We start from the raw sequence: 27,963 nt of genomic DNA on the forward strand, positions 1-27,963 counted from the left end.
AAGGATAAGGAGAAAATGTTGAGCCAACAGGAAAATGGCTAATGTACATAAAATAATCAAATTTTGTGTTATATAATACCATATTTCAAAATAAAATGTACAATGAACCTCTTCTTAGGAACTGTATTGTCATCAATGTAAAAATGCTTTATACCCTGTGCATGTAAAAGTATTTATTTGGTCATTCATTGATAGAAACAGCTCTTTTTTCTTACTCCTTTGAAATATTACTTTTTGTTAAAAAAAAATAAGGATTTTGGGATATTTAGAGCTCAGTTTTCACCAGGAGCATATTGTATTTTAATGGCTGATCATTGAGGTAATGTGAATACAAGTTCTCTGGTGAATTCTGTGACTCAAAGGAGGAAGATTAGAAATTCTAAGAACTGTTCTCCTGACTGGAGAAGCCTCATGGATGCAAAGGGCCATCCACAAAACCCAGCTGCATTTCTAACCTGCAGCACCAGCCCAGCTGGGTGGGCCTTAGCAAGGTGCCTGCCTTGGGCCAGCAGGTTGCTTTTGGTAGAAGTTTTAGTTCATTCCATAGAAAACAAAAGTGTCAGAGTCACTGAAGCAGAATGCCCTGCTCCTGGAAAGGCAGTGATTTACATTTAGCATCTGTTTTGGGCTGAGAGTGGGAATTGGCTTTGTAATTTCTTCTGTCATGCCACTGTCAGAAAATTAAGCTGTTTACGCCAGACTATGGAAGGTTAATGGCTGTTCTAGCAAAGGTCAAGTGGTCATTTTAAAGGAAGGCTATGCTGAATAATCGAAAATGGCAGAAGGATAAGGCATAAAATCTTAGCTGACTGCTCATCCTGCCTTTTTTCCTGTCATACAGAAAGCTGTCTCTGCTCTGCCCAGAGCTTGGAGGACCTGCATGAATGTGAATTGCTGTTCCAGAAAAGCTCTCTAAAGACACCTTCTAATTCCATGAGCTTCATGGCCATGGGAGCATTTTTAGAAAGAACAAAATGCAGCTTGGAGGGCTTTTAGTCCTGATAAACAGGGTTTCCTGGTGTGTGAGGCTGAGACAGCAGTGCTGGTCCTGTCTGGGGTCTCCTTGCAGACCCACTGAGGAGGGGTCACAGCTGCTGGTTGTGGCCAGCCCTCACCTTTTACCTGCCAGGGCTCTCTGTCACTGTGCAATAATGCACAGTCCATCCTGGCTCAAGCACACTGAAATCCCTTTGAACCAGTGAAGTTGCTCCCAGATGGGCATCTGGGATCCTTTCCCTCAGCATTGCACAGTCCTGAGCCTGTCCTTCCCTTAACTCCTGGTGTTAGACCCAGGCCTGGGATTTTCTGATTACTTGACTTTTTATGCAGCCATATGGACATCTATAAAGGCCCAGAAACAATAAAATGTGGTTTCTTTGTCTTTAACTGCCAGCGTTTTCATTTCATGGGAACTTTATCACTTTCATTTCCAGACGCTACTATAAAGAAACTGATGGGCTGAAACTTGATGTTGGAGCATATATGAAGGCATTAGAGGTATTTTATAGCTGGAATTGTGCTTACTCGCCCTGTGCACCTTGTTAAAAGAGTAACTGGCATAAATATGGGTCATCTGTAATTACTCACCTTGGTGGAGGGAGTTTCCACACATTGAAACTCATTTGCTGCATTCTAAAGATGGGTGGATTAATTTATTTTTTGCCTTTGTTCTTTTCTCTTTTTTTTGGTTTAAATTTGTTTCACTTAAACCATGAACTTTTTCTGTGGTGGTGCCCTTATTGCAAGTGAGGCACTTGAAAGGAGGAGTCAGACAAGAAAAAAGTGGAATATTGTGTGCAAGATACCCAAGAAAACCTGAATGCCCATGTTATCTGTTAGGCTTTTGTCTAGGATCAAGCAAGAAACAATTTTTTTCCAGCATAGTGCTGATACTTAGTTGCAGGAAAATGTAACTTGTAAAATCTGCTTTATCAAATGTAGCTTTTCAAAACCCATATTTGAAACTTGATTTTTCACTTGGATCATTAAAATGATGCCAGGTGATTAAAGAAATCCTTTATATCTTTTAAAGGTTCTCCAGTACTTTTGATAGTTTTATATAAAGGATATTTGTTATGTCTCTAAGAGTGATGCTTCTAACAAAATGAACAGTACTGGAACTGAGTTGCAGGATTACTCAAAGATGGAGAGTTTGAAAGATTTGTACCTTGAGGTGTTTCAAGAGCATTTTCTCTCCTGCCAGAATACTTTAAACACTTATTTTATCCAAATTCTCTGATATTCACTTTCACCTGCTAATCCACTGTGTTATTTAAGGGCAAAAATCAATAATCCCAAAGGTTTTATAACTGGAGTTATGGAGTTGAATAAATCCTTTTCCAATCAGCATTTTTTGTGTTTCTCTCTCTTTTTTTTTTCCCCAGTATGCTTGTGATATCCAGGCTGAGGTGGTGGGGAAACCAGCAAAAAGGTTTTTTGAGTCAGCCCTGGCAGAACTGGGAGTTCCACCAGAGCAGGTAAGGTTGAGGTGACATGCCCAGGGGTTGTGCCATATATCTGTGCCCACTTGTGCTTTTTTCCTGCTTTGCTGTAGCTTTGAAAAGTTACAGAAGAGGCAGAAGGAGAATGTGAGCAGGACTCAATTCCTGGTAGAGGGAAAAGAGGTGCCCTAGTGCCTGGCAGTCTGCTTGGAGACTGGTGGCTGCAGGGTGATGGAATTGATCCCAAAATGTCATTTGTTTCCTGTGCTGTCACACTGACTTTTTTTTTTTTTTTTTTTTTTTTTTTTTTTTTTTAGTAAAAGAAAAAGGCAGAAGTAAAATATTTTATCATTCTGGTGAATAGGATGCACTGACTGACCCCAAAACCCCCCCTCCTGTGTTTCTGGCTTTCCAGAAACATGCTGTGCTTCCTCAGCACAGCCCATTTTCCCCTCTCTGTAGTTGTTCCCAGCTCCTCTTCATTGATTTGTTGTTCTGTCACACAGGACATAAGGATGAGTATGAGAAGCCTCACAAACAGCAGTGAATTACAACACAATAATTCCATCAGGGGGGTTTGGGTGACATTATAAACAACAGGAGTGAAGTTTGGGGTGGCTTGTAGGTCCCTGGAGCCTGGAGATGAAATTATGGCCCTGTAATTCAGCATGTGCTTGGGTTTTGCTTTATTACAGAGTGGGGAGATGGAAAAGACCTAGTGGGCCATCTCATCCATCTCCTTCCCCGTGCAGGAGTGTTCCCTGCTCCACAGTTATTAATGTTTTGTCCACAGTGCTTTTCAGAGAGCCAAACAACTGTCAGTGCCCTGGGGATGGTGTTCAGCCCACTGGGTCTTGGGGGAAGGCAGCTTTTCCTGAGATTTATCAGGATATTTCCCATTTAAACTGCATCTCCTTATTTCTAGTTTTACTCTAGTTAACAACCAAAATAACTTCCTGGACATTTTCTCCATCCAGTTATCTCTAGACTTGTTATCATTGCAGGAGTTGTTTTTTACTAAAACTGTGTTTTAGGTCTGCTGCTTCCCTCCATTCAGTCCCCCTGCTTTTTTCTGTGCTGCCTTCAGTCTGTCCTTGTCTTCCCAGGAGTTAGCTCAGCCTGGACTGTCCCTGGAGCATCCCAGGTGCAGAACTGCTGTCTCTAAATCCTTGCCCAGGACACAAATCAGGCTGGCAGAGCTGGTCCCTCAGGGTGAGCCCTGGAGAGTGGTTCCCATCAGCTTCAGGACTGTTTGTTTGGGGTACAGAAAAGCAGGAATAGTCCCCAGAAAAGATTATTTACTCCTCCTCTGCTGTTTGCCATGTCTGCTGCTCGTGCCTAACTTTGTATTTTGTCAGAGTTTTGGTGGTTTTTTTTTTCATACAGTTTCTAATGTTAAATGCCATCCATCTGTTGTAGTGCTATGTCTAGTTTGTAGGTATAATATTTTATATTTAGAGAGTTGGGAAGTGAAGGGAGTGTGTTCCTAACCAAGGAGGAGTGCAGCAGACACCACTGGATAAAGGCAGCAGTCACTCCATGCTTTCCACCATGGAAAGAATAATCCACACTGCTGGAGTTAGAGCCTGGATCATGATTCACATGTGTGTAGGAGGAACAAATTCCAAACAAGCAAACTGCCTTAATTCTGGTATCTTTTCCTAACTTTTGAGTGCTTGACCTTGTGACTTTAATGTATTTTTGGAGAAGGATTTGCAGGTTGGTTTAGTTTGTGGTACACAGTAATAAAACCTCATTATTTTCAGTTTAAAACCTCAGTATAGTCACTTCAGTAAGTTCCTGTAATGCACTGCATTACATTTTAAACTGCTTCCTGAATGAATTCTGCATTTGTATTGACATGGCAGGGGCTGGTTTTACTTTTCTTTGCTTTTACAAAATGTTTATTCCAATAATTTATTCCACCTGTGGAATGCATTTAATCCATACCATCATTAAACCGTTTTAGATGAGCTGTGCTTTTGAAAACATGCTACAATTTTCTTTCACTTGGCTTTTAATGAAAAATACCTTTTTAATAAAGCTGTCTCACCACAGTAATTTGAGACAGTGGCAATTCTGAAATTCCTCAAGCTGCTTTAATCAATAAAGTTATCACCAGTCATTTCCCTTGATAACTGCTTCTTACTGAGACCCTGACTCTGCCTTCTGCTGCTGAGATGTTTTCAGCCTGCACTTAGAATAAGAGGAACTCCCTAAAGTCCAATTTTCATTTTAACCTTTCCTCAATGGCCTAGAAATAACAGATTGCCAGTATTACTTTAATAGATTGGAAATTTAAACCTCTTAGAGGTAACCAGACCTATCTTACAATTCAGAGCTATGACAAAGAATAACACATCTTAAAGGTTACTGAAATGCCTAATTCATGTGTTTTAAGGCAGCTGTTAACAGTGGATGATTTTTACAGCTTTACAATAAAACCTAAATAATGTTAAGGTTCTGGTAGTTTTATATAATCATAAAAAGTTCTCTCTGTAGCAAATGATCCTGCTTTAATGGGAGTTATGGCAGGTCATGCTGGAGTCCATAAACTACTGGTAGTTAAGCAATTCCCATTCCTGCCACCTGCAAGCCTCAGGTGGGAGTTAGTGGTGCATGAGAGCAGAGAGAGGTCACCCAGGGGTGGCACAGGGGACCTGCTCCTGGGCCAGCATCCCCTCCTTGCCCACCCGCCCAACAGGGCAAGGTCTTCCATCCCAAAATAAACGTGGCCAAGGGAAGTTTGAAGCTTCAGTCCATGTGAAAGCTTAGTGAGAACTGTCTGGCCCTGCACCTTTGGAGTTCTAATTTAGAAACAAAATAAACACTAATGTGGGATCCTGGAGCCTGGGTGAAGGAGAACAGGGAGAAAAGTAAATGTATTGTATTTCTTGTGTAAAGAGATTTAGTACATCGAAGTTTGGTGTATAAGCTTTATTTTCTTATGGTCCTGCACATTTAACTTGATTAAAGTTGTTAAATCTATAGCAAAAAAATCTGTTTAGGCATAAATATGTCTGACTCCAGAAGCATTCTCTGTGCTAAATATTCTGGTGGAGTTAGCACACTGCCTTCTGTGCAAATCTCTGTTTGCATCCTGCATGGGCTCCAGCCTCCAAAATCCCCCATCTGAGGGCTGGCTAAATTCTCATCTTCCTACCTCCTTTAATCCTTACTCTGTAATTCCCTTTCTGGTCAGACATTTTTCTGTGACCCAATACTGAATGCTGAAACTCTGTTTGTGGACCAAACCTACCTGAGGTTCCCACCCCCCACCCCAACAGCATCTCTGAAGATTTATTAATTTTGGCTGCTCAGGGTCTGTGGCACAGGCAGCACCAGTGGCATTGCTTACTGTGGGGATTATATTTTGCCTTTCCACCCCAAATTCCTGGGGGTTGTGTTGATCTCCTCTGTTTTCCCTGCCCCTCTGGGCTGAGCCTGGTGGAACCTTTTGAGAGCAGTGTTTTCCCTCAGCTTTGGCACATGTGCTTTATTTGCTGTGTGTGTGCGACCACACACCACCTCTCACCATCTTAGGGAAATAGAAATTACACCCATCCTCCTTCTTTGAGGATTTGTCTTAAACCCAGAGACTCACTGCATTTTCCCCCTTCTTTTTAGTTAATTTGTAGCCAATCTAAAAAAAAGTAACTTTTGCAGAAGGATTGAACAGATTAACGCTGTGATCTCTGTGTAAAATGTGAACACAAATGGAGATCTTTTAATTCCTGCTTTCAGTGGCTATGTGACCTTTCAGTTTTATATCTTTCTCTCTCTTCTTGCCATATTGCAGTCAGAGAGGAAGTTAAACCCAGGTTTGACAGGTAGAGTTTTTTTTATTTCCCTTGACAGCGCACCTTTTGACCTCTATCTTCTTGCCAATGATTTTTTAAATCCTAAATGATTTTGGAATAATTGCTCCTCCTTTAGTGATTATTGCCCTTCACTGATAGTAAATCTGTGAAATCCCTGGGGGCTGGAGCACGTTTTTGTATGCGTGTGCCACAAGCTGGCCTGGACAGGCATCGCTGCTCAGCTGCAGCTGCACTTCCAGAGCTGCCAGAGTCTTGCAGAAAAACTTCCCTGGATGGGCTACAATACAGCCCTGCTGAGCAGGAGAGGGCTTGGTTAGAGAGGCTGCCCTGCTCTGCCCTTTTTTGTCAGAATAAATTCTTTTTAGGGTTGTTAGGACACAGGACTGAAATTGCCTTTACATCCTGAATGCTGGGATTTGGGCTGAGCGAGGGCATGAGGTGGTGCAGGTCTGTGCCCTCTCACCCTCAGGGAGGTGTTGGAAGGAATTCTGTAAGAAAAAGGAATTATAATCTCTTAAAGCCAGTGGCTGAGTGTGACTGAAGATCCTGGAGCAGCTTGGGGAGAATTGGTAATGGTGCTTGGCTGGGGATTTTTTGATCATTAATGGAAAATTGCTGTTTTGTGTATATACTGAGTTTTGCTCAAACTATAAAATGACATTCCCCCAATCATTTTAAATTAGAATAAACGCAGTAATTTGTAATGCAGGATGATAAGCACTTGAAATTTTGGTGATGTGCTTGTAAACAGAGGAGGATTGGTTGATACAATCTAATCTGATCTAATAAATATCTTTGACAGAGGCAGGAAGGTGCTCTGTGCACTCTTTTTGTCAAACACCAGACAAATCTTAGCACAATCAGTTACTTTTTTGGTAATCCACCCATTTTTGTTTATTAATATTTGCTTTTACTTAAACTGATGGTAACACAAACAGTGCTAGGCCTGTACGTACCGTGTCACACTGTGCAAAATGAATAAATTGCATTTTACAGAGATTTCCCGAATTTCTGTATCAACCTGAGAACAGGTTGGGATCAAGCTCTCAGTGATTACAAGCTTAAGCTTCTGACCAGCCTGTAGAACACCAGATTTAAGAAGTTAAGCTTAATTTAAGCTGCTTGGAGCGTAGCAGGGATGGATTGTTAGGAACAGAGGAGGCCTAACTTCATAAAACTCACCATTTTCTTTCAACTGTGCCCCAAATCCCTTTGATTTCTGTGATTGATTACAAATTGTACAGGTGTGTGCTGAGCCAGTGCACTGCTGGAGGAGCTCTGGCATGAATTTCCCTCAGGGTAGGATGACTTTTAATCAATAACACGACAATATTATCGTGTTTAATTTGTCCATCGGCAGCATTAGACCTCAAATCAAGCTGTTTGTTGTGTCAGGGGAGGGTGACAAATGGCGGAAATGAACTTGTGCTGTATTTCACTGCCCTGACAGGCCATCATGATCGGGGATGACATCGTGAGTGATGTCGGGGGAGCGCAGCAGTGCGGGATGAGAGCGCTGCAGGTGCGGACGGGCAAGTACAGGTCAGTGCTCACCCTGCATCCAGAGCAGAGCCACCACGCCAGGCTTCCTCCATGCCTTTTCCCCACCTTTCCCCTTGCTGTCAGTGCAGCTTTGCATTTGTTGTCTGCCCAAGCACCTCCTTGTGCAGCACAGCTTGGGTGGATGCTGGTATTTTCTTGTAGTAAAACACTGTGTGGAAGTAGCAGGAAGGGGAGGACATCTTTTGAAGAAATGCTTTCTGCTAAATTCCTTCTGTATTTTTTTCATCACAGCACATAGAACTGGTGTATTTCTTGGGGTTTGCTTATTTTTTTCCTGCTGCTGCATGAAAGCGTTGTACTTTTGAAACAAGACATGTCTGAAAGCTGTAGCAGGGTTGGGATTATAAAATTGGCCTGCTGATTCAGCCAGCCTGTGGGTCATTCATCCCTCAGAGCTTTAGGAAGGGCTCCTCCATATGTCTGCCCTTCCCTCCAGACACACATTCAGCACTGAGGTGTCTGAAACATAAGAGCTGCTTCCCCAGCTCTCGCCTTGCCAGAGTTCTGTAGGGTCACTCATGGCTCCAAATGCAAACCCCTCCTTGTGCAGCTGTCCCCATGAGCTGTGACAGCTCTCACTGCGCTGTCACAAGGCCAGCTGTTGAGGGGGGCTCACCCAGAGTGCACCTTGAAACAGGACATGACCCAGTGCTGAGCAGGTTGGGTGTGAGGGCAGCTCAAGGTGACTCCAAATGCAGTGCAGAGATCTGTCCCTCCATTTGGCATTCTGATCCCGACACTCAAAATCTCATTTTAACCATCTCCCCTCACCCTCAACCATGCCTCCTTGAAGTATGGTTCAGCCACACCCTTTGCCCTCTGATGTCATTTGTATTTTCACAGTTTTTCTTCACTTTCAAATCCTGAGACTGTAAAAGAGGGAAGCTGCTTTGGGGAGGGATACAGCGCATGAAAATTATGCTTGCCGTAAACTATCTGAAAAGTTATTCTGCTTGTTTTTAAGTCAGTCTGTTCCTCAATTTTCCTTTTTAGTTTGTGTAAGGTGATAAAATAATACATGTGCCTTAATTCTAATGGACCAGTAAGTGATGGTTTCTAGGAAAAAAATTCAGGTACAAGTGTATTGTGTTTTCTATAATTTTAAGATAGTACATCTGAAAATCAGATATGTATCTCAGTAAAGCTTGGGAAATACCAAAGATTTAAAAAGTAGTTATATATTTTGTGCTTTTGGGATTATTTGTCTGTAATCTTTGTAGTCCCAGGAGCTGGACTTGATGATCCATGCAGGTCCCTTCCAACTCAGGACTTTCTATGGCTCTAATCCCATGAGGTTCCTAATGGAGAAAATAAGGATTCAGTGGTTGATTTTATTCTGATATGAATGGGATCACTTTGCAAATCCACATTTTGTTGCCACACAGATCCAGGTGCCCATGAAGAAGGTATCTTTGCACACAAAGGTGAATTAGGTTTTTGCTGCTGACCAGAACTCTCCTGTTCCTTGCTTTGCCCATCATAAAACGTTCCCCAGGTGATGTTGCATCCACACTGTTCAGGCAGCTGGCACAAACTGTGTACACAAACACATAAATATGTGTCATCATATGCTAGAGAGGCATTTTCTTGTGTCAAGTTTGAGTCATGAATTCACAGCTGACAGGGAATATTTGGCTGTCCTACACGGGGAACAAGGATTGTGTTCCCTGTTTCAGTGTGTGGTTGGTGCTTTCCCAGCCCAGGCACTATTGCAGAGCAGTCAAACACAGATGAGTCTCTCTCAATTCCCTGTGTCCCAGGCCTGCTGTCAGCAGCTGGGAGTAAAATGAAGTAACTCCCGTTTGCCAGGAGAGGTCAGAGGTGTATCTATATTCTTCAGAGTGACTTGTTTAGTATACTTAGAAAATCAAGGCACACAGTGAGGACAGACAGAAAATAAACAAGCAATGGGCAGGATAAAATTTAAAAAAATAAATAAAATGTAATGATTTGGTGGTGAGGTTAGTTTGAAATCTGATATTGAAGATATACAAAGGTCCTGTCTTTGCCTTTAGATTACAGAGTTCTGTGCTGCACCCGAGCACCTCTGGATGGCATCGTTGGCTCGTGCACATCCCTGAGCCACAGCCTGGGGCTTCCCCACCGTCCTGGCTGTTTGTGCAAAAGTCTTGTAAAGCACAGAGCCGTCAGGGTTCTCTGCAGGTGTTGGTGGGATTGCCACAGGTTTCAGCACCACTGAGTGGTTTGGGTTGGAAGGGACCCTGTTGTCCCCCTCCTTCCTCACCCAGAGGATGTCCCCAGCTGGCATTGTCACCTCCAGTGCACAAGGGTGCTGGGGGCAGCTCTCCTGCTTTCAGGGCTCAGTTTACATGAACATTTTAGGAAAAGGTTCTTCCCCCAGAGGGTGCTGGCACTGCCCAGGCTCCCCAGGGAATGGGCATGGTCCCAAGGCTGCCAGAGCTCCAGGAGGGTTTGGACAAGGCTCCCAGGGACAGGGTGGGATTGTTGGGGTGTCTGTGCAGGGCCAGGAGCTGGACTGATGATCCCTGTGGGACCTTGCAGCTCAGGATACTTTGTGATTCTACACTTCTGTGGTTTTTAAGGTCTGCTGCCCACCCAGGTTATGCAGGGATGTGCCCCCTCCCCAGGCTCTCACCCTCCTGACCTCTGCAAAATCTCTCCACTGTTGGCTGCTCTCAGAATGAGATTTAAATTTGGATTAAACATTCAGTTTTGCACCACCTTGCATGGAGTCCTGCAAGTTGGCTCCTTTGTCTTGCTTCTGTTGGATCTTTCAAGTCAATTAAAATCTGTGCAGCCTATTTCCTTTAATGTGACACACTTTTCCTCCATCTCAAGTGTTGAACTCTTTCTCAGTGGCCAAAGCAGGCATAGATCAGTCCAAGAAATGCTATAAATCCTGTCTGCAGCATGGAATAAAACTTGTGCTGGCACAAATCAGGGCAAAAGTTGGGAAGGTGAGGGGATAAGATTGGTGTGTTGGGTGACCTGACACAGGGTGAGAAGCTGTTGGCCAGGTCTGGCCTTTCCTGGGTGTAAATTCCAGATGCAAAGGGTCAGTCTGGGCTGCAGGTTTCTCCTCTCTGTTTGCCCCATGTCCAGGACAGATCAGGCCATTGCTGCAGGCTCCTGAGGGCTGTGAGATTTGTCAGCATTGGGAAATGTGATGCCAGTTCCAGAATTTCTGTGCACACCTGGCCAACATCTTTCCCATCTGGGGAAGAACATGTTCTTGTCTTCCAGCTCGGGGTATGTGCTAATTCCACTTGCAGCTAATTGGCCTTGACATCAAACCAATGATTCCCACAATAACTATTGATTCTGCAATGCTGTGTAATATCCTCATTCCTTTTTGTAGCCTGCAAGTTAGAGCAGAGAAAAATGACTTTGAGGCTTTTCCAAGTGTCTCCCTGTACCTCTGGAAACAGCTTCCAGGTGCATCAGATCGTAGCTGGGTCTTGGCAGGGGCTAAGAATTGCTTCCCCCCCTCTACTCATTGTGATTTAGAGATTTTGATTTGTAAATAATGAATTTTCCATTACTGGTGTGTTGCAGCAGCTAGAATTGTTCATGGCAGAGGTGCCCACTGCCCCTGCTCACCTGTGAGCTTGCTGTGGAATGTGGCAGTGTGGATTCAGCCCCTCTCAGTGCCCACCTGGGGTTTCCTTCCTTGGGTTAGAGATTTATCTGGTGGCCATGGCTGATGCTGAAATCAGAATCAACATCCCTGAGCTGCCTCGTTGCAGACATCAAGGATTGCCCAGGGATGGAGGCCCCTGAGAGCTGCCAGCTCCTGCCACTGTTCTCCAGAACTGGGTCAGGTTACTTCATGTGTCCCTACTTTTTAATTATCCTCTGAGAATAATTACCCTTTCTTAATAAAGTGGCTTGTGATCTGTTCCTCTTGCCTGATTAAAGAAAACGCACAGATTTTGTAGTAAATTGGCTTGCCAGGAGAGAAATCAAAACGTGACCAAGACAAAAGTTGGGCAGAGAAGTCTTTTAGGCTGACTAAGGATTGGGAAAAACAGGTTCTGTCATTAAATGAAGTTATAAAAGTGTTCTTAAAAAACATTCCACACGTGGATAAATTCAGTGCTGTCACTGTGTAATTCAGTGACACTCATAACAACTTCTGTGAAGAAATAGTCATCGCTTGCTGCTCTGCAGAGAAGGATCATCCCTCCACCCTCCCTTTCCTGCTCCCTGTGTTACCAACCCAGCCAGGATTTTATTTTATGAGTTCTTTCCCATCTGCTGGGTACCAGCAGTGTGTAATGGGAGCGAGCAGGCAGAGGCACTCCCTCTGTGCAGAAACACAACCAGAGGCATTCTTAGGGCCTCACATCCTGATCATTAAGCCTGTTTCAAGTATTAAATGGAAAGAGTTCCAGCCTATGTTTGCACTGTGAAAAGCTGTGTTCTCATTCATGTTGGTTAATGTCTTAGGCAATGTTTATTAAAGCTGGTGTCAGCGAGTTGGTTGTGAGAGCTGATTGCAGGCAGTGCCAAGGCACAGCCTTATCACCCTTCATTGCATGTTCAAGCTATGGTTTGCTCTGTCTGTGAGAGGATCTTCACATGTCTTTATCAAGTTCTTGACCACAGTTTGGTTACCATAATATTTGAATCAGCTTTGCAGAGGAAGCTCAGAGTAAATCCTGCAGTGCCTTAGTGTGCACATCTGATCACAGCCTTCCACCTTCCAGTGTATTCCAGTGTCCAGTCACAGAAATTACTAACTCCTGCATGAATTTAATTATCTTCAGTCTAAAAGAGAAGTGTGAGTTTGAGGGGGGTTTATTAGCAACTAATTTATTTATTGGTAGCATAATAAACCTCAAGGGAGCAGTGTGTGCTCAGGACAGAGCCATGCTGTGTGCTAATGTGCTGCTCTGCAAAAAAACAGCCTGAATATCAGAAAAGAGATCAATCTGCAATGAGAGTAGGAGAAATAAAGGAGGAATGAATCAGGTGAGTGAGGAAAAGCAATATTACTCAGGACCTGACAGTTCTGCTCTCTGCCTGTCCCATGACAGACACTGCAGTCAACTCTCATCTGCAGCCCTTGGGAAGGGAGGCAGTGTGCACTTTGCAAAGCAGCCTGGCACTGACCACATCAGCTGCAATTTTGCTTCCCCTCTTGCCTCACATCCTCCCAGCTCATGCAGCAGCAGAGACAGCTCAGGTTTCCATTTCTCCTCTTCTGAAGCTGATAAAGGGCTGCAAGAGGAGGAGCTGGTGCCAGTTTCTGCTACCTGAAGCCAGAGGCAGCAGGACTGGTGGGGCACGTGGCTCAGCTGGTCTTGATGTATGGGACTAAACCACTTCCAGCCCTCTCTGACAGCATCCAAAGCTAATGGCCTTTCTTCTTTCATTCCCTTTTGCTCTGGTGCCTGGATGTCTTGGCAGGACGTGCTCTTCCAGCCTGGGCTGGCAGCCACCCTGTCCTGCCTGAGCAACACCAGAGCCCTTGGCAGCTGCCTCTCCAAAGTGTGTTCCTCTCCCTCCTGCCTGCAGATACACAGTTCCTGAGCTCAGCTGGTGCTGGTGGCAGCTCAGGGAATTTTCCAGGGCTTCCACAGGCTGTGTTCATCTGCACAGCACCAGCAGCCGTGTCCTGAGCAGCGCAGCCCAGGGGATGGTCCTTGCTTATCTTTGTCCCTATTTTTATCCCTTTTCTCAGCACCTGCACAAGGCTGCAGTGGAACTTTCCCCAGTGAAGTTCTCAACACTTGTCCCTTGCAGAGCACTGAGCTGCATCAGCTTGTCCAGCCTTTGACAGCATTGGTGAATTCCATACCGATGGAAAACCACTTTATTTCTGTGAAAATGCAGATGAGAGTGCTGAAATGTGCTGTAGAAAGGGCACAGCTGGGACAGCTGCACAATTTGGGTTTCACTAGAGATTTCCTTTTTTTTAAGCACAGGTTCCTCCTCTCTGCCTGTCTTTTTCCTGTGGCTAAATATCCTCCAGGCTCCTTGGTGCTGCATGGAGTCCTCCCATCCTGCTCTGATTGATAAAACCAAGGCAGAGCATTGTTTTCAAAGGCAGAGAGAAGCAAATAAGAGAGAGACAGGCCAAGTCAGCTGCTGATGTAACTCCCTTGAAGCAAATGGTTCAATATCTGAAGTTTAATCTGGCCTGGGCCCTTGCTTGTGCTGTAAACATGCTCAGGAGCAGCAGTGCCAGAACAGTGCCTTGTGCTGGCACCCTGCAAGCACAGAACACCTGAGCATTCCTGTGTTAATGCTGCTCTGTGTGCCCACGGATGCTGGAGAGTCCCTGGAGTCTTAGCCAGTGTTTTTTTTATTTTTTTTTCTCTATGAGTGGGTTGAGCCAACAAACCCAGAGTGGCTGCCTTCCACCCCTGGAAGTGTCCAGGGCCAGGCTGGACAGGGCTTGGAGCAACCTGGGATAGTGGAAGGTGTCCCAGGAGGTGGAACTGGATGGGCTTTAAGGTCCCTTCCAACCCAAACCAATCAGTTCTGTGGTTCCAGCAGCTGCAGAGGGGGTGCAGACAGGTTTTGTTGGGGTGCAGGGGACAGGGGCTGCCAGCCAGGAAAGGGAACAGCCCCAAGACACAGGAACTGCTGCCCTCCAGCAGCCTCTGCTGGGCTGGCTTTCACCCCTTTGGGAGGGCAGTGGGACTCACAGAGCTAAAAACAAAGCACCCAGCATTGGGTCTGCTGCAGCTGGCATGTGTGAGTGCTGTGTGCTGCAGCAGGAGCTCCAGGGCAGTGTGGGAGCAGGGCTTGGGGTGCAGGGCAGCCCTGCACGTGCTCCTGGCTGGCTGCAGACAGCCTGCAGCTGGCCTGGGACGTGACTCACATTCACACTTTGCCCCAAAACCATCCCAGTTGTCACTGGTCTGTGGTTTCCAGTGGCTGTCAGCAGTGGGTATGGTCCCACCTCAGCCCTGCTGCGATGAGCTCATTCAGCACACGGGGCTGCTGCTGCTGCCTGGGGTCTGCATCCTGCTGGGCCTTTGAGCTGCAGCCAGAAGCCTGGGCACACACAGGGCTGTGTGTCTGGGAGGAGCAGAGGAAGAGCAGGCTGCCCTTTGGCTGGATCTGCAGCTCATCTCAAAGGCTCTTCCTTACTTCACTGCTTGCTGTACACAGCACATCACTTGCTGAAGTGGCCAAGGCACAACGCAGGCATTGCCTGATCAGGTGTTGCAATTAAGGAAATTAGTGCAGTGAGTCTGATGAGGGGCAGCTGGGGGGCTCAGCCTGGGGAAAGGGAAGCTCAGGGGGGACTTTCTTACTCTGTAACTGCTTGGAAGGAGGGTGCAGCCAGGTGAGCGTCAGTCTCTTCTCTTAGGTAACAACAGGACAAGAGGAAATTACCTCAGCTGGATTGGATATTGGGGAGAACTTCTTCACAAAAAGGTTTGTCCAGCCCTGGCACAGCTGCTCAGGGAGTGGTGCAGTCCCTGTCCCTGGAGGGGTTTAAAAGCCATGTGGATGTGGCCCCTGGGGACGTGGGCCAGTGGCAGTGACAGGAATTTGGGGGTGATGGGGCTGTCAGAGCCAGGTGGGTGCATGGGAGCTCCCAGGCTGCAGCCACAGGGCCTTCTCCATCCCCACTCCCAGTGCAGGCTGGGGGACACATCTCTCACTGGGAATTTCCAGAGGGCTCTGTGGGGCAGGACACAGCCAGCAGACTCGTGGAATAACAAGAACTGTCCAGCTCAGCTGTTGGCTGCACAACAGAGTCCAGGCCTAAAAATAGGAGGATGTCTGACCCCAAAGTGAAGGATTTTCACTTGAAACCCAGCCTGGCACCCACCCAGGGTGACATCATCCAGAGGGGAAGTTGGAAAAGCTTCCAGACTCGTTGCTTTCCATGGAGAAGTGCTAAATGCATGTGTCAGCAGATCATCAAGCAGCACTTTTGCTGTGGCCATGAATCAGGGGAGAGGGGGAATGGGGAAGGAAGGACCTGAAGGGGGAGGAACAGGATTGGAGCTGCACGTTGGAAAGGGGTTTTGGGAGTATTGGCTGTGTATAACTCCAGGCTAGATGATAAAGTCCATTCAGGCTGAGTCTGTCCTCTGAAGATGACATTTTTCTTTCCTTTGAAGTGTGCTCAAAGTTACTGTGCTGCTCTCAAGGTTCTGGCTGTGAGCCCACCCAGTGGCCTGTGGTGCTATTGGCCACAGCTGTGCATGATTTGGATTTGCAAGTGCATGGATACTGCTGGAGGTGGCCATGGAAGCACCTGAGGTGGCCAGGTGCTGACTGACTCCCTGCCTTTGGGCTCTCTGATACTTGAAGCAGCTTTTCCCAGGCTAACCTTCAGGGATTTGATCCAGCCCTGTGCTCACGTGGCGTGGGTGACCTTGCTGTTGTTGTTCTGTGCTCAAACACAGTTCCTCATGCTTCTGTGCTAAGCTGCTTTTTCTTCTGTGAAGTGACAGTGTTTATAAAGTGTGGTGGCAGCTTTCCTCTGGAACTTGATGTCTTTTCCCTCTGGATGCTGCCAGGCAGCTCCTGTGCTCACCCTCTAACGAGGACACCTTTCCCTCAGTGCTGATGAGCACACGCTGGCATTTGTAGCTCTTTTCAGATGATGAAAGCTGAGTGTGATATGGGGAGAATCCTCTATCTGTTTTCCTTCTGCCTTTTAAATTCTCATTATGTATTTATAATGCTGTTACAGCAAGGATGCCTGGAGCACAACCATGGGCACTGTTTGGTCTCTGGGTCCCCAGTGAAGCTGAAAAAGCTGCTGTTGCTGTGTAAACACCATGTCAAGAGCTGATTTCATGTGTGCTGCTGGGCATTTTCACCCAACTCTGATAATGAAAATAGGGAAGGAGCTTTACCATGTCAACGTAGACATCTGATAAGAAACCAATTTATTGAGTAGAGACTGAGAATAAGTTTCAGACATGCCAGCCCTTCCTTCTTGGGGTTTTAGCACTTCTAGATCATCATAGCAGTGAAACTGGTTGTGTGCTGGGAAATGACGTGGCTGTGGTTGCAGAGCTGCTGCCCTGGCATTGCTGAGCCTGGGGCAGGCAGATGATGGCCCAGGCAGGGTCAGGAATTTACTTCCATGCCAGCATCAAACACATGGCCCAGACAGGAGCTTGACCAGTTTTCCCATGGTTTACCCTTTTTCTGCATGAAAGCTTCAAGCCTGCCTGACCCAGGGATGAATCTCTGCTGGCAGCCAGACTGTGAAACCTTTTAGCTTTTGATCCCTGGCACTCTTCATGAGGTACAGCCCAACTGGAGCAGCTGGGTGAGTGGCAGGGGCCTAAACCTGAGCAGCTGGGCTAAATCTGGCACTCCAGGAGTGAATGGCAGCTCCAGCACAGACCCTTCATTGCAGTGAGCATTAGTGGAGCTGACAGACGTGAGAGTGAGCACACGCTGGACGAGCCAGCTCTCGTTCTTGCAGACGGAGCACTTTTATTTTTCCTTGCTGGTTGAGATGTTCTAGCAAACACTCGACTTCCTTGTCATCCTTAAACTATGTGGAGAGGTGGGGAGTTGCCTTTTACCCAAGCAAATGGACTTCTGCTTTGAAAAGTCCCTTCCTGCAGTTTTTGGCATGACTGATCACTCTGTTCTCAGCAGCCCCTGAGCTTTGTGATACAGTAGTTTTGTACAAAGCTGTGTTTTTCTGTGCATAAGCTTTTAGAGTTCTTTGAAAACACATCCCTGGATGTCTGTGCTGTGGTTTTAAGGGAGAGTTGGAGATGGGCCTTGCTTGGGAGGAGGGAGTGGGTTCTGGACTGTGAGAGACAGTGGCCAGAGGCGCTGGCAGACACACGGTGCTGGCCAGCGCTGCTGCACGTAGCACAAGTTGTCAAATCACATTCAGATAAAAATACTGCATATTAAAAGACCATTACAGCATGAATTGAGCCATATTGTGCATTTACTCTGCGGAGCAGTGCTTGATGAAACACTTGCATCCCCTTCCCTATGCTGAATCCTCATTTTCCCATTGCACACTTGGGGAGGGACTCACAGAACAACACCTTCCCCTCTCCAGTCATCTCTGTTTTTCTGCCATGTCTTTCTGGTCGTTAAATACGAACATTAATGCTTTTGTTTCTGGAGCAGAGCTTTGCAATCCTTCCCTGTGCACACAGGGCCAAGAGGCACAGCTCAGGGCTGGCACTGGCCACAGGGCTGTGTGCTCACGTGCTGGGTTTGAAAGGACTCGAGCGTTTTGTGCAAACATATGTTGGAAATGCCACTCGTGACCGCCCCAGGGGCATCGTGTGGGCTCAGCCCTGCTGCAGATGGACTCCCAGCTGGCCCTGGGCAGGCACTCAGAAAATCCCAGTGCCCTGAGGAAAGCCTGGGAATCACAGAGGAGCAGTGTGGCAGAGGGAGAATCCGCTCCTCTGCGGAGCAGCACTGACTTTTGTCATCACCAAAGCATCTCTGCCTCCCTCCATCAGGCATCAGTGACCAGTCAGAGGGGCTGCTCTCCTCTGGGGGCTCCCAGAGGCTCTGCTGAGGTGGCTCTTCCCCATGTCCTGGCTCCTGGGAGAGGAGTGAGAGGACAGGTTTTGGCTGAGGATGTGGAGGCCGGCTCCTGTTCATACAAATTGGGTACAAAGACCTCAGTGGAAAGGGGGGTAAAAAATACCCTGTCTGCATTTCAATCAGCCTAATTAAAGTGGCTTTTTGCAGGGGCTGGCAGGCCCAAAGTGATTTGTGCAATTAGTGCCTTTTGTGTTTGTCTGGTGGGGCTTTTTCTTACCTCACTCATTTACGGGACCATCACCTATGTGTAATGTGGTTTTTAGGTTAGAAATAAGGGGCTGGATCCTCAGCTGCTCCAAGGAGTGGAGTAAATGGGGAGAGTGCTGCTGATTTACACCTGTGCTGCTCTGGATGCCTGGAAATAGCTTAGCAAGTGTAAAAGGGGGAGAAAAAAAGGTTTCTCCATCCATCTGGAACACATTGCATCCATCAGGGGAAGGAGAGGCATTTGTGAGAGTGAACGCTTCATTTATCAGTGCATGAGCTATTGAAAAGCCTGGATGTAGCTGGGATAATTATAACCCAGATTAGTCTTCTTGGAATGGAAAAGTAACGACAGTCCTAATTTTACCAAATCCTCTGAAATTTATTGCCTATTTGTTTAACACCCCAGACCCTTTCCTACAGCAGGGGATCTGAGAGATTTATGGAGGTGCACTTTGGTAATCTGAATACTTGGGAGTTCATCTGCCTGGGCTGCTCTGGTTATTTTCACTGTCACCACTTGGAGGCCGTGGGAACTGGGGATGCAGATGGGAGCACAGGGGAGGCACAGGCCAAACATCAGCTGGAGACACTCAAAATATTCTCCTTCCCTGGGCTCTGCAGGTGAGGAGGACCTGGCCAGCTTCAGCTCTGGGTGGGGGGCAAACAAAGCTCCTTCCTTCCCCTCTTCAGGACCTGCCCATTTTTCTTTCACGAATATTTAGGGGTTTTTTCCCCTCCATGTTTCCCCCATTCCTGGAAATGCCCAAGGCCAGGATGAATGGGGTTTGGAGCACCTAGTGGAAGGTGTCCCTGCTGGTGTCTGGGATTGGAACTGGATGGATTTTAAGGTCCTTTCCAGTCCAAACCATTCCATGATTCTCTGTAAGGAGAGGCAAGATGTATTCAGAATTCCCCATGCAGGGAAGGTCAGAGTATCCAATATTTGGAGTTATTTGGAGAGCTGACTGCAGTTACCCTGTGCCAAGCTGTCAAAACTGGAAGCCTCTGCTAGATGCAGGAAAAAGGAAAGGAAAGGAAAGGAAAGGAAAGGAAAGGAAAGGAAAGGAAAGGAAAGGAAAGGAAAGGAAAGGAAAGGAAAGGAAAGGAAAGGAAAGGAAAGGAAAGGAAAGGAAAGGAAAGGAAAGGAAAGGAAAGGAAAGGAAAGGAAAGGAAAGGAAAGGAAGAAGGAAAGGAAGAAGGAAAAGGCTCTGCATTATTATCCAGCCTTGCTAAGGTTTAAATGTTTATATGGCAATCTCCACTGAACACAGCCTGCCCCTGAGGGTTCTGAGAAGAGCCTGGCTTTTCCTGGGAAGCATTGCCTGGGAGGGGTCCCCACACCATCCAACAGGGAACAGCTCAGCCACCAGCAAGGGGTCCCTCCTCAGCAATGCCACCCTGTGCAGGACGTGGTCTGGGAAGCAGGGCAGAAGGGCACAATGCCAGCAGCAGAGAGGGAAGGTTTTGACTTTCCTGGTTTGCCCAGAGCCACACAGAGATGACTTCTGCTCAGGGGCAGGCTGTGTTCACCCTCCTGACTTCACCTGGGGAGTGGGAAAGGTGCAGGGAGGTGTTTGGGGGAAGAGCAAACCCAGCCAGTGCTGGTGGGGAGGAATCTGGGGCTGGAATTGAGTGAAACCCACACACACAGAGCTAGGTAGGTTTTACCCAAGAGAGCAGCACTCAAGGAAAAACAGACAGAAAAAGCTGTGGTGCTTGTTCCAGCTCACATGCAGCCGTGTTTTCCAAAGGGAGAATTCCACACAAACCCCATCCCTCAGCCCCCTCCCAGAGCATCTCACCCTGACAGCATAACAGCCTCCCTCATCCCAGGTGGCCATCCTCGGGAAAGGGGCTGATTGCCAAGTAAATCCAGGAGCTGCTGCCTTTATGGAACCTCCTAGAGGATTGACAAGGCAGTAAAACAACAGTTTTTCTATAGCAATTGCTCCGTGGAGAATTTGGTCAGAGCGCTGCCTTGCAAATGTACAGAACAGCCTGCCTGTAGAAATCCTTGAGAGTGTGATAGGATTTAATCAATCCCATTTGTTTGGATGGAGAGGCAGCCCAGATCTCCGTGGCAGATGCCCAGGAAATGCTGGAGGCAACAAAACCTGTTAAACAGGGCTATGTGTGGCCCTGTGAACAGAATATACTGAATTTGCCTCTTTTTTTGACTCAGTCAACCCCTCCCCTTATTACACCTCAGGTGTGTCCAGTCTTCACTCATCCTGTCATTTTCCTCATTTTTTTCCCTTCTCCATCTCTTTGCCTCAGACTCCTGGTTTTATTTATTTGTTTCTTTATTTATAAAATGTGCCTTGATTCCCTCATGTGCTTGTGCTGGGAGGCCACAAGAGGCAGCTGGAGGTGGTGTTGGGCAGCCCTGCTCACTGTGGGACACAGGATGAATGTGCTGGGGGTCCTGCTGGCTTCCCAGGGGTGCTGTGCTCTGTGCTGTCCCTTCAGGAGAACGTGGCATGCTGCAGAATGAGCCCCACCAGCACTGGGCTGTGCACGTGGGCCCTGTCCTTGGGGTTGCACACAGATCCCAAATGTGATCTTAATGATCTGTGCTGTTTTAGAGAGCTTTTATTTCTAGATAAGCGACTTTCTCAGGCTTGTTTTTCATTCCCTTTGAAAACTCTTGGTTCTGCTGCTTGTCCAAGCTGTGCACAAGCAATAAATAGTGATGAAGAAGAACCTATTGGCACAGCAGTGCAGGGGCCAGCTGGCTGGACTGTGTATTTACTGGGCTGGAGATACTGACAGCATGGAATTATGAAGATCTGCTGTTAGTTTAAGCTTCTCCTCTATCTGGTTTGCCCAGCTGTCCTTTCAAATGACAGGGAAGTTTCATGTAGTTGCAGGAGAAAAGTTTGTTCTTGTGGTTTATCCAAATTTCCCATTTGCTCACTGAGCACACGCTGTCTGCCACCACCTTTACTCCTTCCCCATGGCAGCCAGTGCTTTCCCTCCCTTTGTCTGCTGCATCTTTTGTCCAGCAGAATGGAAGAGGAGCCCTCCAAAGGCCCAGCAGTGTTGTAAAGCCACAGGAGGGCTCAGCACGGGGCTGGCACTCCCTGGAGCTGCCAGGCTGGTGGAGGAGCCAGGCCACGTGGCTGTCACTATGTTGTCAAGCTTGTTTTGGGAGGTAGTGTGGGAGAAATGTCCTTTATCCTGGGATTGCTGGGTCTGCCATCCAAGGGGACACTCGTCAGCAATTTCCTATCTGCAAATCATAATTACTGGGACAGGGAGAAAAACAACCCTGGGCCAGTCTTCGTCTTACCTGCTGTGGTTCTTAAAGAAAAAACTCCTGTAAATAGTCACCCCAGGAAAGGAAATAAGGCGTTTAACATCTTCCTAAAATAGCTAGGACTCAAAAAGCACCCAAGTGTTGTGTCTTTGTCCTGCATGAAGCAAAATCTGGTGATTTTGGTTCTGTTGGAGGGGAAGCAGCAGTGAGGTAAGTGAGATAAGCAGAGATCTGAGCCTTGCTTTTCCTGTCATGAGCTGGTCTGCTGCTCTGGAAGGCTCATGGGGGAGGAGGAAGACTTTGGTGGTGCTGTGCAGTGACTTGGTGAAGATTGGCCCACCCTCATGGGAAATTCCCAGGGATTTCTGACACACCATCCAAATCTTGCTTCTCCTGCTGTTTACAGGCAGCAGCCCAGCCTCTGTGGTTTCAGCCTGGTACCTGCATCTAGATGGAAATAAAGGAAGCTCTTCCTTTTTTAAGGAGCTGCTGTGTCCCTCCTCTCCACTCCTAGGAGAGCCATTACCTCCTGCAGATCCAGCCTTACAGCATTCCTTGGGCTCTGCCTCCCTGCCAGTTTTCCTGGACATCTGTGGGCTCAGCACCCCTGGTGTGGAAATCCTCTGAAATCTTCTGCTGCTGGATGCCCCAGTGCCCCCCTGGCCCTGCAGAGCATCACTCTGGCCTGGCAGCCTTTCCAAGCCTGCATCCCACTTCAGCATCCATCTCACATGGGAACAAGCCCTCATTTTGTGTTCTCAGCAGGTCCCGGGCCCTGGAGCCACCATTCCAGCAGATGGCATCAAAGACAGCTCCTTCCTCTGCTGCATCCAGGGCTGTTTTCCCACAGTTCCACTCCCCACAGTCCCATTTCCCAGCAGCTCTGGAGCAGATATTCCTGTAAGAAAAGCAAGCTCCTTATGAAAAGCAACCTGTGCATTTTTTTATTTTTTTTTTTTTTGCCTCACTGTTAAGTGACATGTCCCATGTCACACACCAGCGTGGTGCCCAGTTCTCCACCCAGCTGTAGGGACTGGGGGCTTTTGGCTCACCTTTGGCCATTCAGCCACAATCTGACCTGAAAAATGCACTGAAAAGTTAATTATAGACCTTCAGGTGCAGGTTTTGATATCTGAATTTAGTTTACTTTATATTAATACATGTAATATTTGCATACACAGTGTGCTGCATAGTGGGGAGATTAAATCTTCCTTTCTCTTTATTTATTTATAAACTGTGAAGAGACCTCATAGTTGCTGGAGGTCGCTGATCTACCAGACATGAAGAAATCCCTCTTCTTGACTCCAGCCTGTAGGATTTCCCATGACCAGCAGGTCTAGCACACTGCCAGACTTCAGCTGACACATCACACTGAAAATCCAATCACTGCCACATCACATCTTTAAAACCTCATCACTGACTCACCATTATTTCTGATCTCTCTGGGAGTATTCCAAAATCAGGCTCCCTGCATTAGAAGGAGGTCAGGATAGTGAGTGAGTGCAGGAAGAGGGAACAAAAGTGTAGTTTTTACTTCTAAACTTCAGACCCCTGTGACTTTTAAATGTAATGATGGTGACATACCCTGCCCTTGGGAAGTGTGTTCCAGCTGCCTCCCAGTGCTTGCATTAGCCAGTAGACTTAGGAGGATTTTATGGATCTATTTTCAATTAAAAGGAAAGAGCTGGATTTCTTCCCACTGGGTTTGTCTTCTGCTCTACTTGTAAGTTCAAAAAGAAAAAAAATACCTTTCCTTCTTTACCAGGCCATAGATACCACATATCCTTTGGGCTGTACTCTTCAGTCTTCACCTGCTCAAGGTGACTTTGGCTTCTTCAGGCTGGGCTAGGCAGGATTTGGGCTGTGGGGTGAGGTTTGAGGCAGGCAGAGCACGGCAGGCACATGGCAGTGTCCATGGCTGGAAAATCTGTGGAATTGCAGCGTGGTTGGTCTGTGCCAGGCAGATTTTTTATATACTCTGTGCTCAGAGCAAGCCTACTGCAAAAACCTCATGTAACAGAGATGTGACACAGAGCTCTGCTGGAGCTCCAGGAGCAAAGCAGATCTGCATAATGCATTTGTTTAATGGATTAAAAACAGGATTAAGCCCTCCCGAGGGCTCTGAGGTGGCAAACAGAAGGCTCAGCTGGGCCAGTGGATGCTCCTGTGGCATGGTCCCACTGCAGTGCTGAGGGAGGTGTGGCACTGGTGGCACCTTCCCGTGGGTGCTGGAGCCTTGGTGCTCCCTGAGGCTGCCAGGGGCTCTCAGGCTGGTGCCCACCAGGGCCAGCTGGGAGCCTCCAGGTGGGAACAGCATCCTCCAGGTGGGAACAGCATCTTCCAGGGTGGGCAGTCCATCGGTGCTGCTCCTGGAGCATCCCCTCTGCTGAGTGCTGAGGGAGGGAGTCATTGCAGATTCAGCACGTAGCTTTTCAAGCACAAACTTAGCCCAGTTTCAGGCACAAACTTAGCCCAGAATGCTGGCAAATTTTCCAACACCAGCAGCTGAATCCCTTTCCCAGGGTGAAGCTGGACTGTGTTTTCCAGGTGGGATGTACCACTGTGCTGCCCAGTGCCAGGGAAAAGGTTCCTTCCCAGGAAAATGATGAAAGGTGGCAGTCACTTTGTTACTGATTATCCTGTGCCCTGGGAATGAGTGAGCAGAGCCTGAGGAACAGGTGTTGTGGGGAGAGGGGGATTAAGGGAATGAAGCTGAAAGAAAAGCAGCTGATGCTCTGCAGGAAGGGATCACAGTGCCTGGGGCCATTCAGGTGTTCTGGTTACAAGGGCTGGGAAGCTGGGAAGAGTGAAAGGGGAGCTAGGAGGGACCTCTCCAAGTGACATTTAGAGATTTATCAGGCACCTGAAGTCTACAAAAATACAATATTATTAATTTTGCTGGGAAGGGACAGGTGGGTGTGCTCTCAGAATGCTGCTGTGCATGGCAAACTCTGTCCCAACATATTCCTCCTCATTTGCAGTTTCAGGAAGGTTTTACACAATAAAACACCTCTCTCAGCAATACCTGGGGACTTCAGGGATCAGTCCACAGCCCTTGGCTCTCACATGCAGTCCCAGGAGACAGGGAGGGTTTGGCTTTGCCTGCACTGAGGAATGAAGGAATAAATAATTAATTCTTCCTGCCCTGTGGAATTCACCATTTATAGTCCTGCAACAAAATCCTGCATTCTGCTTTTCAGAGAGCTGGGGACAGGGACAGGGGGATCCTTTACCATCCCTGTTGTGGGGAGCCTTGTCCCAAACATGGGGCAAGGTCTGATGGGAGAAGATAAAAGCAGCCTGTGCTCTGCAAAAACCACATGGAAGTTGTCCAACAGCAGCTCCAATTTGACTTTTCCTTTGCTAGTTTCCTCATTGTTCCCACATACATACATACATACATACATACATACATATATATATATGTATCCTGAGCTTCACAGATTTGACCATTGGTTTTGGGGAAGTCTGGAACATTCATCTCCTTGTTTCAGCAAAGGAGATGAATGTTCCAGACTGGAACATTCCTGGCTGGAATGCTGGGCATTGAGAAGATGCTGTTTTCAGGCTGATTTGAGCAATCTCCTTGACATTTCAGATTTTGCAGAGATTTACAGGGAGGTTTCTCTGTAGCTGTGCCAGAGAGGGGCAGTGATGACTCAGAGCCAGCTGGTTCTGATGGGGTGTCAGGAGCACAAGGACGTGTGGGGACAGAGCCCAGGCACAGAGAAGGCCAGAACAACCTGTCAGCAGATGTGGGGGGCTGACCTGGCCCTGCAGCTCCAATTTCCACCAAACACCACCACGAAACTGGCCAGGGCTGACTGTGCCATCCTGGGCTGCCTGGGGAATGATGGGTGGCACTGTGGGATTTGGGGTTTTGGGGCCAGCTGCTGCCTCTAAGCAACTCTACAAACTGAGTTTAGCTGGTCATGGGTTAGGGACACAAAATACAGAGCTTGAGATGATTGTTCCTCTCTCCCCTCATCGCCTGCTGTGAAGGACAGGCACACAGTTAAAAGTTTTCTGTAAATGCTAATTAAAATGGACTTAGCTAATGACTGATTGGCCCTTTGATTGCATTAAGATTCTCAGTGTAATGAACTTAACTGAAGTATGGATTACAATCTTGTTCTAATTAAAACAAAAACGTGTAACACATATTAGCACATATCAGAAAGAGTTTTAATTGCTGTTTGGGATCAAACTGTTGAAAATATTAATGTGTTGTCTAAAGCCTGCAGCACTTAATTAAATTCTTCATCCAAGTGGAATTCAGGTTACTTCAAAGGATGCCTCCATTCACCATTTTCTTGTGCTCTCAGAAACAGAAGGAATATAGATCTGGATTTTTGTTTCCATGCTGCCCTTCCCTTGCCCTCCAGCTCTGGATCCTGACATCTCAGTCCTCTCCAACCCTGTGGGAGAGAGGGGAATTTGTAATTCTGAACCTTTTGAATATCTATTTGCTGATCAAGAGGTATTCTTTTCTGCCTTGCTTTGGGCACAGAGAGCAGGGCCAGGAGGTTGTTGCTACCTTGCAAAGATGGACAGAGATTAAACAGCACAGTTTGCTGCCAGCAGCCACAGGGAGAAGCTGTTCAGTGCTGGTACAGCAGCAGGTACAGCTGTGGTCAGAGAAGTGAAGCAGAGCTCAAGTTGAAATGTCAGAATGCAGGGGGTCAGGAAGGGCTCTCACCTCTGCAGCTCTAGAGGAACTGACCTACTTTAATCCAAATTTTCACTGCCAGATGAAGAAGGGATTGCAAGCAGGGTGTTCTTCCTGGAAAGCACTGGACTTAATTTCTTCCATTCTTTTGGCAGCACCTGTTTCTGCACTTCTTTAAGACAAAACACAGCCTTTTCTTTTTCTCTGATGCTGCCTGGGGCAGGAGAAAGCCATTTGCTGTAGGTGGTGTCTCCACCCAGCTCCCACCAGAAGTGACATTTTTGCAAAGTCAAGAAGTCACTGCTTCTGAGGCCTCTCCAGAAAAAAGTATTTTTGAATATCCGTGATGCCTTTTCTCCCAGCTGTGACCTTCAGCTGTCTGCAGTAACCCTTCCTGTTTCTAAACCACCTGGAGGCCCCTGGGAGGGCACGGGGGAAATGCAAACCTCTGAAGGGGAGCAGGGTCCCAAAACTACCAGTGAGACACGGGCACTTGAGGCATTGACAAGCTGGTGCATCATTTCTGTGGATTTGGTGTCAGGGCTTGATTTTTGAGGACCAGCCCAGCAGATGTCAATGTTCCAGGTGCCCCCAGCATGGACAGGTCAGAAGCTGGTGGGAGTGATCTGCTCTCCAATTTGGCTCTCCCCCAAAAGACAGACAGATCTGTGGGGAGAGCTGGGAATACCTTGTGCTCTCCTGGCCATGAGGAGCAGGGAAGAGGCTCTGTAAGAGCAGCAGTTGCTCAAGGGCAGGGCTGGGGAGGAGGAGAACGTGTGAGCTCAGGAAGAGCGTGTGGTTATGAGTCAGGGTGTCACCAAGCAGCCTGTGAGGTGACACTTAGACCAGAACTAAAGGCTTCCTGAAGTCAGAGCCTCTCATCTGGGTCACACGTGAAACAAGCCAAGCTCAGCAGAGCCACGCAGCAGCACCTCACACCAGCTCAGGACTGAGGTGTGGCACTTCTTGGAACAAGTCTGACAGTGCAAACCCTTCTGGTCATGGTGCACAGCACCTCCAGTGACACATCTGTAACTGGGGCCACACAGCTTCCCCCAGACTGTGACACAGCAGCACAGCACTGCTTTTGTGGCTGCTCTGGTCACGTCTCTCTGCCCAAATCACTGCCTGGATGGTCTGGGATCATCCCAAACCCCCTGACTCTACAGCTGCTGAGCCCTGCCGCGGCAGTGGCACGACATCTGTGAGTTCTGCAGTTCCAGGATAATCTCATTTTAGAGAGCCCTGACTGGCCATGTTAACCCAGTCAGTAGCTGGTGTTTACTCAGGTTATCAAGTCCTTGACTCTGCAGGCCTGGGTGTGCCCTGCATTGATAGAGGGAGGGGATTTTACACCAGAATTTGGAGGCTGATTTAGGAGTCCTGCTTGCCTGATGTCCAAGTCTGTGGTGTGAGTTTACAAGCAAGGCAGGGAGGGTTTGAGCCCAGTGAGGGCTGAATTGCAGCCATCAGCTCTGCAGAGAGAACTACCCAACCCACTGG

General features: G+C 47.4%; 1 protein-coding gene across 1 annotated transcript in view; it reads left to right on the top strand.

Moving 5' to 3' along the window:
- Positions 1-27,963, top strand: part of LHPP (phospholysine phosphohistidine inorganic pyrophosphate phosphatase) — a 70,514-nt gene that overhangs the window by 13,482 nt on the left and 29,069 nt on the right. The window contains exons 4-6 of the mRNA XM_064431549.1: positions 1,434-1,497; positions 2,385-2,477; positions 7,713-7,804. Of these exons, the coding sequence (XP_064287619.1) occupies positions 1,434-1,497; positions 2,385-2,477; positions 7,713-7,804 (249 nt within the window). The remainder of the gene's footprint in view (positions 1-1,433; positions 1,498-2,384; positions 2,478-7,712; positions 7,805-27,963) is intronic.

This window comes from Passer domesticus, chromosome 8 (assembly GCF_036417665.1).
Source record: "Passer domesticus isolate bPasDom1 chromosome 8, bPasDom1.hap1, whole genome shotgun sequence".
Lineage (NCBI taxonomy): Eukaryota > Metazoa > Chordata > Aves > Passeriformes > Passeridae > Passer > Passer domesticus.